The 13,127-nt window shown below is 45.7% G+C and overlaps 1 protein-coding gene across 2 annotated transcripts in view; it reads left to right on the top strand.

Moving 5' to 3' along the window:
- hdac8 (histone deacetylase 8) overlaps nucleotides 1-13,127 on the top strand; it is a 103,823-nt gene that overhangs the window by 70,081 nt on the left and 20,615 nt on the right. For both annotated transcript variants that reach the window (XM_072505233.1, XM_072505232.1), the window contains 2 exons: nucleotides 7,164-7,336; nucleotides 8,575-8,669. In XM_072505233.1, coding sequence (XP_072361334.1) covers nucleotides 7,164-7,336; nucleotides 8,575-8,669 — 268 coding nt within the window. The remainder of the gene's footprint in view (nucleotides 1-7,163; nucleotides 7,337-8,574; nucleotides 8,670-13,127) is intronic.

The raw sequence follows: 13,127 nt of genomic DNA, 5'->3' as shown, positions 1-13,127 counted from the left end.
GATAGTCTCCCACCTATTGTTCCCCCCCCAACCTCCCTCACTCATACAAACATACTCCAACATCAAGCAATCCCCACACAATTGCCCGACAGAAAAACACCAAAATCTAAACAAGCACACCTCCATCCCCCAACAGTGCAGATGAAAACCTTAACTCACTCAGCTCTGCCACTGGTCCCAAATCAATACAGAAGACATTACAAACAGCTTCCACAAAACGAAAACTTCTTTTTTAAAGAATAGAGAAACAAAAAGAAAAAACAAAACATGAACGTTGCAGCAAAGTTCAAATGTTCTCAGTCCACCGCCAGTCCTTCCCTTTTCGCGACGTCCAGCGCGTCCTCAGGCGACTTGAAATAGAAGTGCTGTTCCTCGTACGTGACCCAGAGATGGGCCGGATACAACAGTCACCTTTTTCTTAAAAAGGATCAACCTAATCTGGTTGAAGCCTGCTCTTCTCCTGGCCACCTTCACACTCCGGTCTTGGTAGACCCGCAGGATACTATTGTCCCATTAACAGCTCCGTGTCTGTTTGGCCCACTGCAGAATGCACTCCTTATCCAAGTACCTGTGGAATCTCACCATCATTGCCCTTGGGGGGGGGGGGGGGGGGGGGCACGCTTCCTCGCGAGTGCTCTGTGAGCCCTGTCCACCTCCAAGGGTCGGGAGAATGCCCCATCCCCCAGCAACTTCTCAAACATATCTGCGATGTATGCCCCAGCATCCGCTCCTTCAGACCCCTCTGGGAGCCCAACGATTCTCAAGTTCTGCCGGCGGGACCTATTCTCTAGGTCCTCCACCTTCTCCAGGAGCTTCTTCTGCTGGTCTCTCAGCATCCCCACCTCCAACTCCACCGCAGTTTGTTGTTCCTCCTGCTCAGCCAGCGCCTTCTCCACCTTCTGGATAGCCAGATCTTGGGCGTCCAATCTAAGCTCCAGCCGCTCAATCGACTCTTTTATCGGGTCCAAGCAGTCCCGTTTCTGCTTAGCAAAGCCTTCCTGAATAACTTGCATCAGCTGCTCCGTTGACCGCAGGGTCGACAAACCAGAGGTCCTGTCCTCCGCCATGCTGTCTCCCGCTGCAGCTTCAGCCCAAGCCTTCTCTGTCTTTCTGTTTCTGCCTTTACGAGCACTTCTAGTCCTTCTCTCCTTGCACCGATGTGGGAATTCAGTACATAATTGCTTCTGTCTTCAGTTTTACAGTTCAAGTCCGGTAGAAAATTGGGGGGAAAGGTCCAAAAGTCCGACCCGAGCGGGAGCCAACAAATGTGTGACTTACTCCTTCATAGCCGCCACCGGTAGTCTATTTTCCCCTTCTTAATCAATCTTGGGTCAACCTTTGCTGAATTGTAAACTGTTCCCAATCCTCAGGTCTGTTGCTTTTTCTTGCTAATTTGTATGCCTCCTCTTTGAATCTAATACTATCTCTAATGTCCCTTGGAAGCCATGGTTTGGCCACAGTTCCCTTTCTACTCTTGCACCAAATGGGAATAAACAACTTTTGGAGTTCACCTATTTGTTCCTTGAATGCCTGCCATTGCCTGTCCACTGACCTTCCTTTCAGTAATGTTTCCCAGTCCATCATAGCAAACTCATGTCTCATATGATCATAGTTACCTTTATTGAGATTCAGGACCCTGGTCTCAGAATCAACTACCTCACTATCCAGCTTGATAAAGAATTCTATCATATTATGGTCAGTCATCCCTGAGGGTTCTCTCACATCTAGATTGCCAACTAATCCTTTCTCATTGCACAACACCCAGTCCTAGATGGCCTGTTCCCTAGTTGGCTCCTCGACTTTTTGGTCCAGGGGACCATCCCATTTCCACTCCAGAAATTCCTCATCTATTGTACTGTGGCTAATTTGGCTCACCTGATCTATATGTAGATTAAAGTCATCCATGATCACAGATGTTCCTTTATCACTTGCATCTCTGATTTCCCCTCTACTGAGTCTGGTTTAGCACAGGGCTAAAGAGCTGGTTTTTCAGCAGACCAAGGCAGGCCAACAGCACGGTTCAATTCCCGTACCAGCCTCCCTGAACAGGCGCCGGAATGTGGCGACTAGGGGCTTTTCACAGTAACTTCATTTGAAGCCTACTTGTGACAATAAGCGATTTTCATTTCATAATGCTAAACCCAATATTACCTACTGCAGTTTGGTGGTCTGTATACCACCCTTACGAATGTTTTTTGCCCTTTGGTGTTTCTTAATTTAACACATACAGATTCCAGAACGTCTGTGCTAATATGGCCTACTCTTCCTATTTTCTATGCTTGTATGAAAAAGGCCTTTAAGTGGCCACTCCCAATCCACGCCTGAGGTCCTCGTTAAATTCCACCCATTGAGTGTGCATGTTTTAACTGTTAATCTCACTAAGGGGATATTTGTTGGGCTTGTGATGAGATCACTATTTATGGTAATCCACTCCTGCACTGTAACTCTTCTCAGCCAGAACCCTGTGTGGATGACTAAACCTGAGTTGATCTTAGAACAGTTAACTCATTCTGTCAGACTCAGTAATTATTTGAAACTAGCACCCTATGTTAATGACTTTGTTTCTTCTGCAAATTTAACTGTCACGCTCTGTCAGCTCAGATAATTGCTTCCAGATCAGTTAGTATGGTGATGTTCAAATATGATGTGCACAATCAACAGGACCTTTAAAAATGTTTTGTTTGGCCAATAGGATTTCCTATTGACCTGACTAGTTCTTTCAGAATTTGAATTAGTTATTGGGAATATTGAGCGTTTAGACTGAAAAATGTTTTGCCTTTTTTTTTAATCCCAAGAATTTGTTCCAACAAGAAGACTCCTGAAGAGACATGTGTTGTGCTTATTAATACGGTTTTAATTATGGTTGTGTAATATTAAACATGGAGATCCTTTACAAACAATATCTATGATTAAAAATGTTATGTGGAAGCTGTAAACCATTAGTTGTCAAAGGAGGAATAACATTGGTACTGAGAAGGACCCTGGTAACACATTCCAGGTGTCAGCTTGGGGATGGTAGGTTTACTGCAGTTACTATTAAAAGAAAAAAATCTAACCATGACAAGCAGGCAAACTTAGAACTTTGATTTTACTAAATTTCTATACATTGGGGACTTCCGGTGGCGGCATGTAGGAAGAAGTTGCAGGTTGGGTTGCTCCCTCCAGAGTCCTGAGTTTTAGGCCCTTTTCACTTGGTTTTTGTGGGGAAAATTGCGTGAAAAGCTGTCCCCGTCGAGAATGGTTGGTGGAGGATGGCAAAGAACTTGCGGAAAAATCAGGGGAGGAAGGACTTGAGCGCTAGTCCGCCAAGAGATTTGAGTACAATGAAGGGTGCGTGGGCAGGGAAGATGGAGGAGACGAGTGGGCCAGGAGGGGCAGCCTATATAACGGTGTATACATTGACGGAGGTGAGGGTGATGGAGTTTGAATGGCACTTCATTCAACACTTTTGAGAGGCATGAGAGGGAAATGCTGGAGTCTCTCAATCGTTTGGTGGAGGACTTGCTGGTCCTGATAAGAGAGACTTTTGGAATAACATTGGAGACAGTGAGGGAGCAGGGCGAAGCATTGAAAGGGGCAGAGGAGGCACTGTCGAGACACAGTGACCAATTTGCTTCGCTTGAAGCCAAAATGACCAAGATCGAAGATTGGAAAGGGGCCTGAGAGCAAAGGTGGAGGATCTTGAGAACTCGTCTCGGAAGCAGAACTTGCGGATTGTGGGGCTGCCGGAGGTTGTGGAGGGCCCGAGGCCAACAAAGTTTATAGTGGAGATGCTGAGGAAACTGATGGGGGAGAAGGCAAATGTGTCCGTTCACCCCCCCGTGGCGTTGGACAGGGCCCACCGATCGCTCCGGCCGAAGCTGGATGTATGCTTTCATAGCTACCAGGCAAAGGAGAACTTGTTCAGGGAGGCCAAGCAGATGCAGGGGACAAAGTGGGATGGCACTGTGATTCAAATTTACCAGGATCTCCCGGTGGCAAAAAGGAGAGCTGCCTTCAATAAAACAAAGGCAGCACTTTATAAGTGTGGAGTGCGTGATCTACCCAGCAAAGTTGAGGGGCACATGCAATGGGAGAGACCCTTATTTCGAGAACGCGGAGACGTTCATTCAGGCAGAAGGACAGGGACTTAGTTAATCATGGCGAACGTGAGACATTGGTGTTGGTTTGGTGTTGGTAGTGGGTTGAATTCAATAAAAAAAATATGAAATCAAAAGTCTAATGATGACCATGGAACCAATGTCGATTGTCGTAAAAAACCATTTGGTTCACAAATGTCCTTTAGGGAAGGAAATCTGATCTGCCATCCTCACCTGGTCTGGCCTACATATAACTCCAGACCCACAGCAATGTGGTTGACTCTTACCTGCCTCCTCAAGGGCAATAAGGGATGGGCAATACATCCTGGCCCAGCCAGCGACACCCGCATCCCAAAACAAAAAAAATACTGGGAAGGCACCAGGGCCGGATGGGTTGCTGATGGAATTTTACAAGAAGTTCATGGACAGGTTGGTCCCGTTGCTGGTGGAAGCGTTTGAGCATGCGGTGGCTCGGGGAGTGCTCTCAGAAATGACGAGTCAGACCTCCATTTCACTCCTTCTGAAGAAGGATAGGGATCCAGTGGAATATGGGTCATACCGACCAATCTCATTATTAAACATGGATGCAGAGAGTTTAGCGAAGGTGTTGGCACTCGGGTTGGAGGGCTGCCTCCCACAGGTCATTGGGAAGATCACACGGGATTTGTGAAGGGTAGACAGTTGTCTTCCATGTATGGCATCTGTTGAATGTGGTGTTGTCTCAGGCAGAGGGAGATGAGCAGGAAGTGATTGTGGCACTGAATGCCGAGAAGACCTTTGATAGGGTGGAGTTAAGGTATCTGTTTGTGGTGCTGGAGCGATTTTGGATAGGGCCGAAGTTTGTGTCATGGATTAAGTTGTACCAGGAGCCAAAAGCTAGTGTCCGGACAAATAAGCTTGGGATACTTCTAACTGCATCGATAAAGATGAATATCTTCCATTGTTCTCGTTCCTATTTCAATGCCTGCCAGTATTTCTACCAAAGACGTTCTTTGTAGGGGTAGAAAGCACAATTTTGTTGTTTATTTGGGCAGGGAAGGTGGCGAGAATCCAAAGACTGGTCCTGCAGAGGGACCGTAAGTCAGGGGAGTTGGGGCTGCTGAACCTGCTTTCCTCCTGTTAGGTGGCAAATGTGGAAAAGGTTGGGTTGGTGGGGGGATCAGGAGTCAGTTTGGTTAAAGATGGAGGCCAGATCGTGTGAGAGGATAGGATTGTAGGTGCTGTTGATGGCCCCGCTCCCATTCTCCCCGAGAAAATTTTCTGAGAACCCGGTGGTGGCTACGTTAAAAATATGGAGGCCACAGTGGTTAGCACTGCTGCTGCATCATGGCACTGAGGACCCGGATTTGATCCCAGCCCTGGGTCACTGGCTGTGTGGAGTTGCCATTCTCCCAGTGTCTGCGTGGGTCTCATCCCCACAACCCAAAGATGTGCAGGATAGGTAGATTGGCCACGCTAAATTGCCCCTTAATTGTAATAAAAATGAATTGGGTACTCTTTTTAAAAAAAATAAAAAAATAAAAATAAAAAATTTCACCTATGGAGGCAATTACGGCAGCACTTTAAAGCAGGTAGAGGGTCGAGGACAACCATATGTTGTGGCTGGCTAGGGTCAGCACCAGGTTTAGGGGATGGGAGGATAAAGGGTGGCAGTAATGGGGGATTGTTTCTGGAGGGGCGGTTTGCGAGTTTGGGGGAGTTGGGAAAAACACGGGCTCGCACAGTCAGAGGCATTTAGGTACTTGCAAGTCCGGAATTTTGCGAGAAAAGTTTATTCGAGTTTTCTAGTTGCACCGCCCGTGTCTTTGGTGGAGAGGGTACTGTCGCTGGCCAAGTTGGAGGAGGGCAAAACTTCACGTATCTATGGGAGGCTGCTGGCGGAGGGCAGGGCCTCGCTGGAGAAGATTAAGGCAAAATGGAAAGAGGAGCTAGGGGGTGAAGTGAAGGAGGAGGTTTGGTATGAGGCCTTATGGAGGGTGAATGCAACATCATCGTGTGCGAAACTCAGGCTCATACAACTGAAGGTGGTGCATACCTAATGAGGGCAAGGATGAGTAGGTTGAGGGGTTAGAAGACAAATGCGAGCGATGTGGTAGGGGCACAGTGAATCACATACATATGTTCTAGGCATGCCTTAAGCTAGCTAACTTTTGGGGCTCTTTCTTCAGCACCATATCGATGATCTTGGGCAGGGAGCTGGGTCCCCTAGAGGCCATATTTGGGGTGTCCGAGCTGTCGCAGTTGCAGGTGGGAGTGGCTGCAGATGTTTTAGCCTTCATATTGCTAATTGATCATAGCCATGTTCTGCTGTAGTGGAGGTCAGCTTCTCCACCTCGTGGCTGGGGTCCTCCCGGAATTTTTGTATTTGGAGAAAGTTAAGTATACGCTGAGGGGGTCGATTGGGAGGTTCTATATAAAATGGCAACTGTTGCATTTTAAAGAGCTAGCCACTGTCAGCTGTTGGGGATGGTAGGGGGTTTGGGGGGGCTGTTCTTGTTTTAGTGTTATGTTTTTGTATTTGTATATAAAGTTTTTAGATGTTCAATAAAAATATTTACCAAAAAAATAATTTCTATACATTTATTCATAGTTGTGCAAATTTAGGAATACTGATTTTATGAAGTTGTTTTTCTGTATTGGATAATTTAGCCTTGAACAGGTGTACATACCACTTGGGTGATCAGGCAGTTGAACATTGGATTTTTTTTAAGGAAACCTCAATTCCCTGAAGGGAATGACATGAGGGATAAAATCGGGTGGAAAATCACCTTAGCATGCTCTCATCAAGTTTACTGTTAGCGAATTCATAAGTAGGCTTTCACACCTTTCGCTTGGTTGCATGAAGAATAATAAATGATGGATAATAACAAGCCAATTAAGCATAGTCTTGTTATTAGACTGACCTTTGTTTTTGCATTTTTGGGTCGTGGCCATCACCGGCATGGCCAGCATTTATTGCTCATTCTTATATGGGAATAGGACTGATGAGGAGGAAATCATTGATTACAGTGATTCTACAATTCCACATGCAGCAAATATCTGTTATCCAGTAACATCCATTTACTTATTTTGTTTCCGCATTAGTGTGTTAAAGGAGGTGTATGCATCATTCAACCCTGAAGCAGTGGTCTGCCAGCTAGGAGCAGATACAATTGCTGGAGACCCAATGTGCTCCTTTAATATGACACCAGTGGGAGTGGGAAAGTGCCTCCGTTACATTCTGAACTGGGAGTTGCCAACTCTGGTCTTGGGAGGAGGTGAGTCAATCTGTCTTTTGTTGTAATAGGAACAGAGATGATTGATAACTGTAAATAGAGTTCATTGACAAGTTACAACATTGCCCATAAGAGGAGTCTTTGCTGTGTTTAAAAATAGTTTAACATTTTGCATTAGGAGTGTTCTTATAAAGAAAGAGCTCTTTAATAATTGCGCAAGTAGATGCATCATATAGTGTGGTACAGAAGTAAACTGGCCAGGAAGGTCCATCCCAGGTCTGTACAGAATGAACACATTTTAGCTGAAGCAAGTAAAAGTTATGCAAATTTAGTCCTGTCCTTGAGTTAGGCAAGTAAAGTGAAACATCTGGGGTTACCACTGCTTATTTATGGCAGTGATATTATCTGGGTCTGTGCATGTAGGTGTTGAATTCGGGGAGGATTTGAGTTTATCAGTGATGCAATCACATTTAAATAAGTGAGAGATTGGAAAAGGACTATCAGGGTATGGAACTTGGGACCTAAGTTCAAATTCATCCCAGACTGATGGAATGAAACACTCCTCGGTTTGCTGTAAGTATCCTGTACAAAATGAATTTGGGAAGTTTTAGCTCAGATTATAATGTACATGTCCTTAAAGCACCAATTGCCCAGATTGGTACCAAATTGTTGATTTAGCTCAAGGGGTTGACTTGGGAAAGGAAATATTACATTGTGGTAGGACATGATCTGGGGCTCTGATGAGGCTGTCAATAATGTTAGTCACAGGGGCAGCACGGTGGCGCAGTGGGTAGCACTGCAGCCACACGACGCCGAGGTCCCAGGTTCAATCCCGGCTCTGGGTCACTGGCCGTGTGGAGTTTGCACATTGTTCCCGTTCTTTGCGTGGGTTTCGCCCCCATAACCCAAAGATGTGCAGGGTAGGTGGATTGGCCACGCTAAATTGCCCCTTAATTGGAAAAATGAATTGGGCATTCTAAATTTATGAAAAAATAAAAATAATGTTAGTCATGTTGCTGTTGAGGATCTAAAAAAGTATAGGTACTCCTGCTCCACATACTGAGGATCAAATGCATTGTGCCAACTTGAAAAGACCCATTGGATAGAAGAAGAAGGAAATAAGAAATAATTGGAACTCTTCATAAACCATTAGTTATCATAACTTCAATATAAGTGTGTGGAAAGATTGTATTAAGATCAGACAGTAATACATAACATTGTCACTGTGCCTTCTGCCATATAAATTATTTCTGTGTGGTTTGCTTTTCTGGTGGAGACAGGGGGCTATAACCATGCTAACACAGCCCGTTGCTGGACATATCTGACTGCTGTTATCCTTGGAAAAACCCTGTCCTCTGAGATTCCTGATCATGAGGTAAGGCTGCAACAGGCTCCCTTTTCTTGCTATCTGCTGAGTCACTCTGACTAATCAAACCTGGGACTTTTACTCTGAATACAGTTTTGTAGTCAAGTGACAGCGCAACAATAACGCACTGTCTTTCCATTTTGCCCAGAATGATGGGCTTGTTCGGGACTGAAATAAGCTACAACTGTTAGATTCATAAATGAAGCATTTGGCATAATCATTACTGAGAGGCCTCTCGAGGCTTACTTGCAACCTTTAGACCTTGAATATTTTTTTTAGATATGGGTAATATTGTGAAGATTCATTTCAAACATTGTGTATATGCTGTTATTACAGATACATTGAGTTCATACAAATACAATGTTATGCTTGCCTTAAAAGTTTCTGTTTTTTCCTGAATGACTGTTTCTTCGTGTATTCAGCATGCCTACTTATTGTGCAGAGGAAAGGAACTTAATCTCCTGGGTTACAAGGGACAGATTACCAGGGTTTGGGTTGCAAGTGACCCCAGTGATTTGTTATGCTGTAGGTGTAACATAAGCGGCTTCCTTGTGGTGCACTTGACAGAGGAAGGTTCAGACGTGGAGATAACTTCAACACGTTTATTAAATTATTTACACTTCTATTACTCGGGTTCAACACTGTTGCTAATCCTACTATAGCTACCCAGATTGACTAACCAGTTGCTGCAATCCACGTGGTGGGTGTAATATTGAATCAACCCTGTGTCTGTATGCACTGACTGTCTCCACTGGAAAGAGGCAGATCATGTGTGTGGTGTCCTTTATATTTGGGTTGGTGTAATGCCCCCCTGTGGTCGTGTCACCTCCTTGTGTATCGTGAATGTCTATTGGTCGTGTCCTATCTACTTGATCTATTGGTTGAGTGTGTGTGTGTGATGTCTCTTGTGCTCCCTCTAGTGTCTAGCTAGCCTACATGTATTTACATTGATGCACATCACCACACCCAGTACAACAGTTGGACACTCCAACTCATGGTCTTGTATACCGTCGGCATTGGAGAAAATTTCACCTTCCATCAGTGTGGCAAATCTTGTCCAATTGCGGGAATGTTTTTAATACGGTTGTTCAATTGTTCCTGCACTAAATGAACATACTACCATTGCTGGCATGATAATGACCCACCATTCAGCTGATTCAGCTGTGGAGCTTCTGCTTTCATGAATGTGAAAGATCTCCTGTCAACAACCAACTCAATGTAGTACTGAAGATCATTTCAGGTTTCAAATACTGGGCTTAAATGTTCAGAAGGCAGAATTTAATCAAGTCCAGAATAGGAAAGATTGAGGCCAGCCTTCCGTGTCCCTAGGCCAATTGAGGCTTTTAAGTGGCCAATTAAGGGTCGTACCCCACTGCAACAGGGCATAACTGGTGGCCTGCCTGTGGGCTCCAAGGTGGGGGTCCGTCATGAAAGGACACATTGTGCCCTATGCATGGCTCTTCTATGACAAGGGTCACCCTTGCTATAAAAGTATCCCTGCCCTACACAACAACCCCACGCCACTCTAATCTCTTCCAGGCCTCGTAATGCTTCTGGTCCAGGGCCTGCCATAGACGCAGGAGTTGCCAATGTTACTGGCACTTCTGCTGGGGATGAAGAGCTGCTGGCTCTTGGCCAGCAGCACTTGAGGGTGAGCTCTTAGCCTTCAAAGCTGGCCTGTTAACTTCCTGATGTTATAATTCTAGACCAAATAGGGGCAGCACGTGGCATAGTGGTTAGCACTACTTCCTCACAACACCAAGGACCCAGATTTGACCCTGGCCTGGGTACTCTAAATTTTTTTTTTTAAATAATTCTAAACCATGCCCTAGGTTTTTGATAAGATCTGGGTTTGGGACAAAATAGCCTTTTGGAATGGGCAGCACCGTGGCGCAGTGGGTTAGCCCTGCAGCCTCACGGCGCCGAGGTCCCAGATTAGATCCCGGCTCTGGGTCACTGTCCGTGTGGAGTTTGCACATTCTCCGCGTGTTTGTGTGGGTTTCGTCCCCACAACCCAAAGATGTGCAGGCTAGATGGATTGGCCATGCAAAATTGCCCCTTAATTGGAAAAAATTAATTGGGTACTCTAAATTTTTTTTAATTTAAATAACCTTTTGGTTAAAGTAGACAAAGTTTGGGATTCAAGACACTTGCTATATGAATAAAACCACAAGATTCCACAGGTTTTGTGCAAACAAAACACACTCTATAAGGTTAAAAAAAGATGAAACAATTTATCTCGTACTCTATAACAGTCAGAGATACATTTAAATTAATGGGAAAACTGTGGTCGAATGCACCACACTGTACACAAAATAACAAATGTGACCAAGACAGATTTCTCAGCAACCCACCACCCAGTAAACATTGAGTCAACCAACCTCACTGAAACTCTCCCTCACAGGGAGCTCCAAACTTTTAACTTTTGAAGATCATGCCTCTGAATTCCCTCAGATCCACTCTGAACTAACTGCATCAATGTCTGCACACCTCCATGTGTTTCAATTTCATCTCCTGAGACAGCATTCCTTGGATTTCCAAGTCTGCACTCCAGGCTCTACTGGTGCAATTTCAACTCTTTTCTAAAAAAAATATTTTTATTCTTCTCCTTTTTCACATTTTCTCCCAAATTTACACCCAACAATAAACTAATCAGTAACGAATACAATGTCAATCCCCATATCAATAACAACAATCCCATCCTCCCACCAAACCCCCAAACATTAGCCCGATGTTAACATAAACAAATGACAAAAAGGAAACAGGAATCACCCTTAGTCCCCATTAACACATACAGTCCCTCTCCTCCCAACCCTCCCAGCCCCCCCCTAATGTTCGATGTGATCCAATTCTCAAAAGTGCATAATGAATACTGCCCATGAATTGTAGAACCCCTCCATCCTTCCCCTCAGTTCAAATTTGACCTTTTCGAGCGTCAAGAATTCCAGCAGGTCCCCCCGCCATGCCAGAGCACATGGTTGAGAGGTTGATCTCCACCCTAACAGGATCCGCCTTCGGGCGATCAACGAAGCAAAGGCTACAACATCTGCCTCCGCACCCATTTCCAACCCCGGCTCATCCAACACCCCGAGGGCCCGGGTCCAGTTTCACGTGCACCACTTTAGAGATGACCCTAAAAACCTCCTTCCAGTAATCCTCCAGCTTTGGACAGGACCAAAGCATATGAACGTGGTTTGCGCCTCTCTTTCTCTTTCCCCCCCCCCCCTTAACGTTCACACACATCTTCTACCCCCTCAAAGAGCCAGCTCAACCTCGCCCTTTTAAGGTGTGCTCTATACACCACCTTCAGCTGTATCAGCCCCAACCTCGCACATGGGGTGGAGGCTTTCACCCTCCAGAGCACCTCACACCAGAACCCCTCCTCTAGACCCTCTTCCTCCCACTTTGCCTTGAACCCTTCCAGCGGCATCTTCTCCTCCTTCAAAATAGCCCCATAAACCGCCGATGCTACACCTTTCTCCAGTCCCCCTGTCGTCAGCACCTCCTCCAGCAATGTGGAAGCCGGCTCTACTGGGAAGCTCTGTATATCCTTTCTGGCAATGTCTCGAACCTGCATGTATCTAAATATTTCCCCCTGCTCCAGCCCATAGTTCACTCCCAGCTCCTTCAACCCCGCAAACCGACCTCCAAGAAACAAGTCTTTTAGTTTCCTAATTCCTTTCTCCTTCCATCTCCGAAAATTTACATCCCACTTCCCTGCTAGCGCCTTCAATCCCGACCCCCTACCCAAACTCTCCTCCATTCTGACCCATTGGGAGTCACCCCTCTGACCCAGCTCCGCACCTTCTCCACATTCGCCGCCCAGTTATAAAACATCAGGTTCAGAAGACCCAAATCCCCTGTCTGCCTTCCTCTCCTCTCTGTAGTAGCACCTAATTCTGGCCACCTTCCCTCCCCAATTGAATGAGGTATTCATCCCTTCAACCACCTCTGTTTCCTTCCCCTCCGCCGGTGCCATAACCACGTTCAATACCCTCCTAATGTTCGAAAAGAGCTGCCTCCCTCTCACAAACCCCGTCTGATCTTCACCTATCACCTTCGGGAGGCACTCCTCTAGCCTACATGCCAGTACCTTTGCCAATATTTTTGAGTCCACGTTTAAAAGTGATATGGGCCTATACGACCCACACTCCGTCAGATCCTTATCTTTCTTAAGTAACAGGAAAATCGATGCCTGCCCCAAAGTTTGTGGTAACACCCCCTTCCTTATCGCCTCCTCAAACATCCCCACCATCACCGGTACCAGCTTATTTTTGAATTTTTTATAATATTCCACCGGAAACCCATCCGGCCCTGCCATCTTCCCCAACTGAATCCTCCCAATCACATCTTTTATCTCCTGCTCCACTATCACCCCCTCCAATTTCAAATCTTTAATACCTGGCTAGCTTCATTGGGTTGGCACTGCCACTGGATTTCACCAAGCTCCGATCTCCCCAGCAACAC

This window comes from Scyliorhinus torazame, chromosome 5, assembly GCF_047496885.1.
Source record: "Scyliorhinus torazame isolate Kashiwa2021f chromosome 5, sScyTor2.1, whole genome shotgun sequence".
In the NCBI taxonomy this organism is placed as follows: domain Eukaryota; kingdom Metazoa; phylum Chordata; class Chondrichthyes; order Carcharhiniformes; family Scyliorhinidae; genus Scyliorhinus; species Scyliorhinus torazame.
The sequence above is the reverse complement of the archived record's forward strand: the minus strand, read 5'-3'. Positions and strand labels throughout refer to the sequence as shown.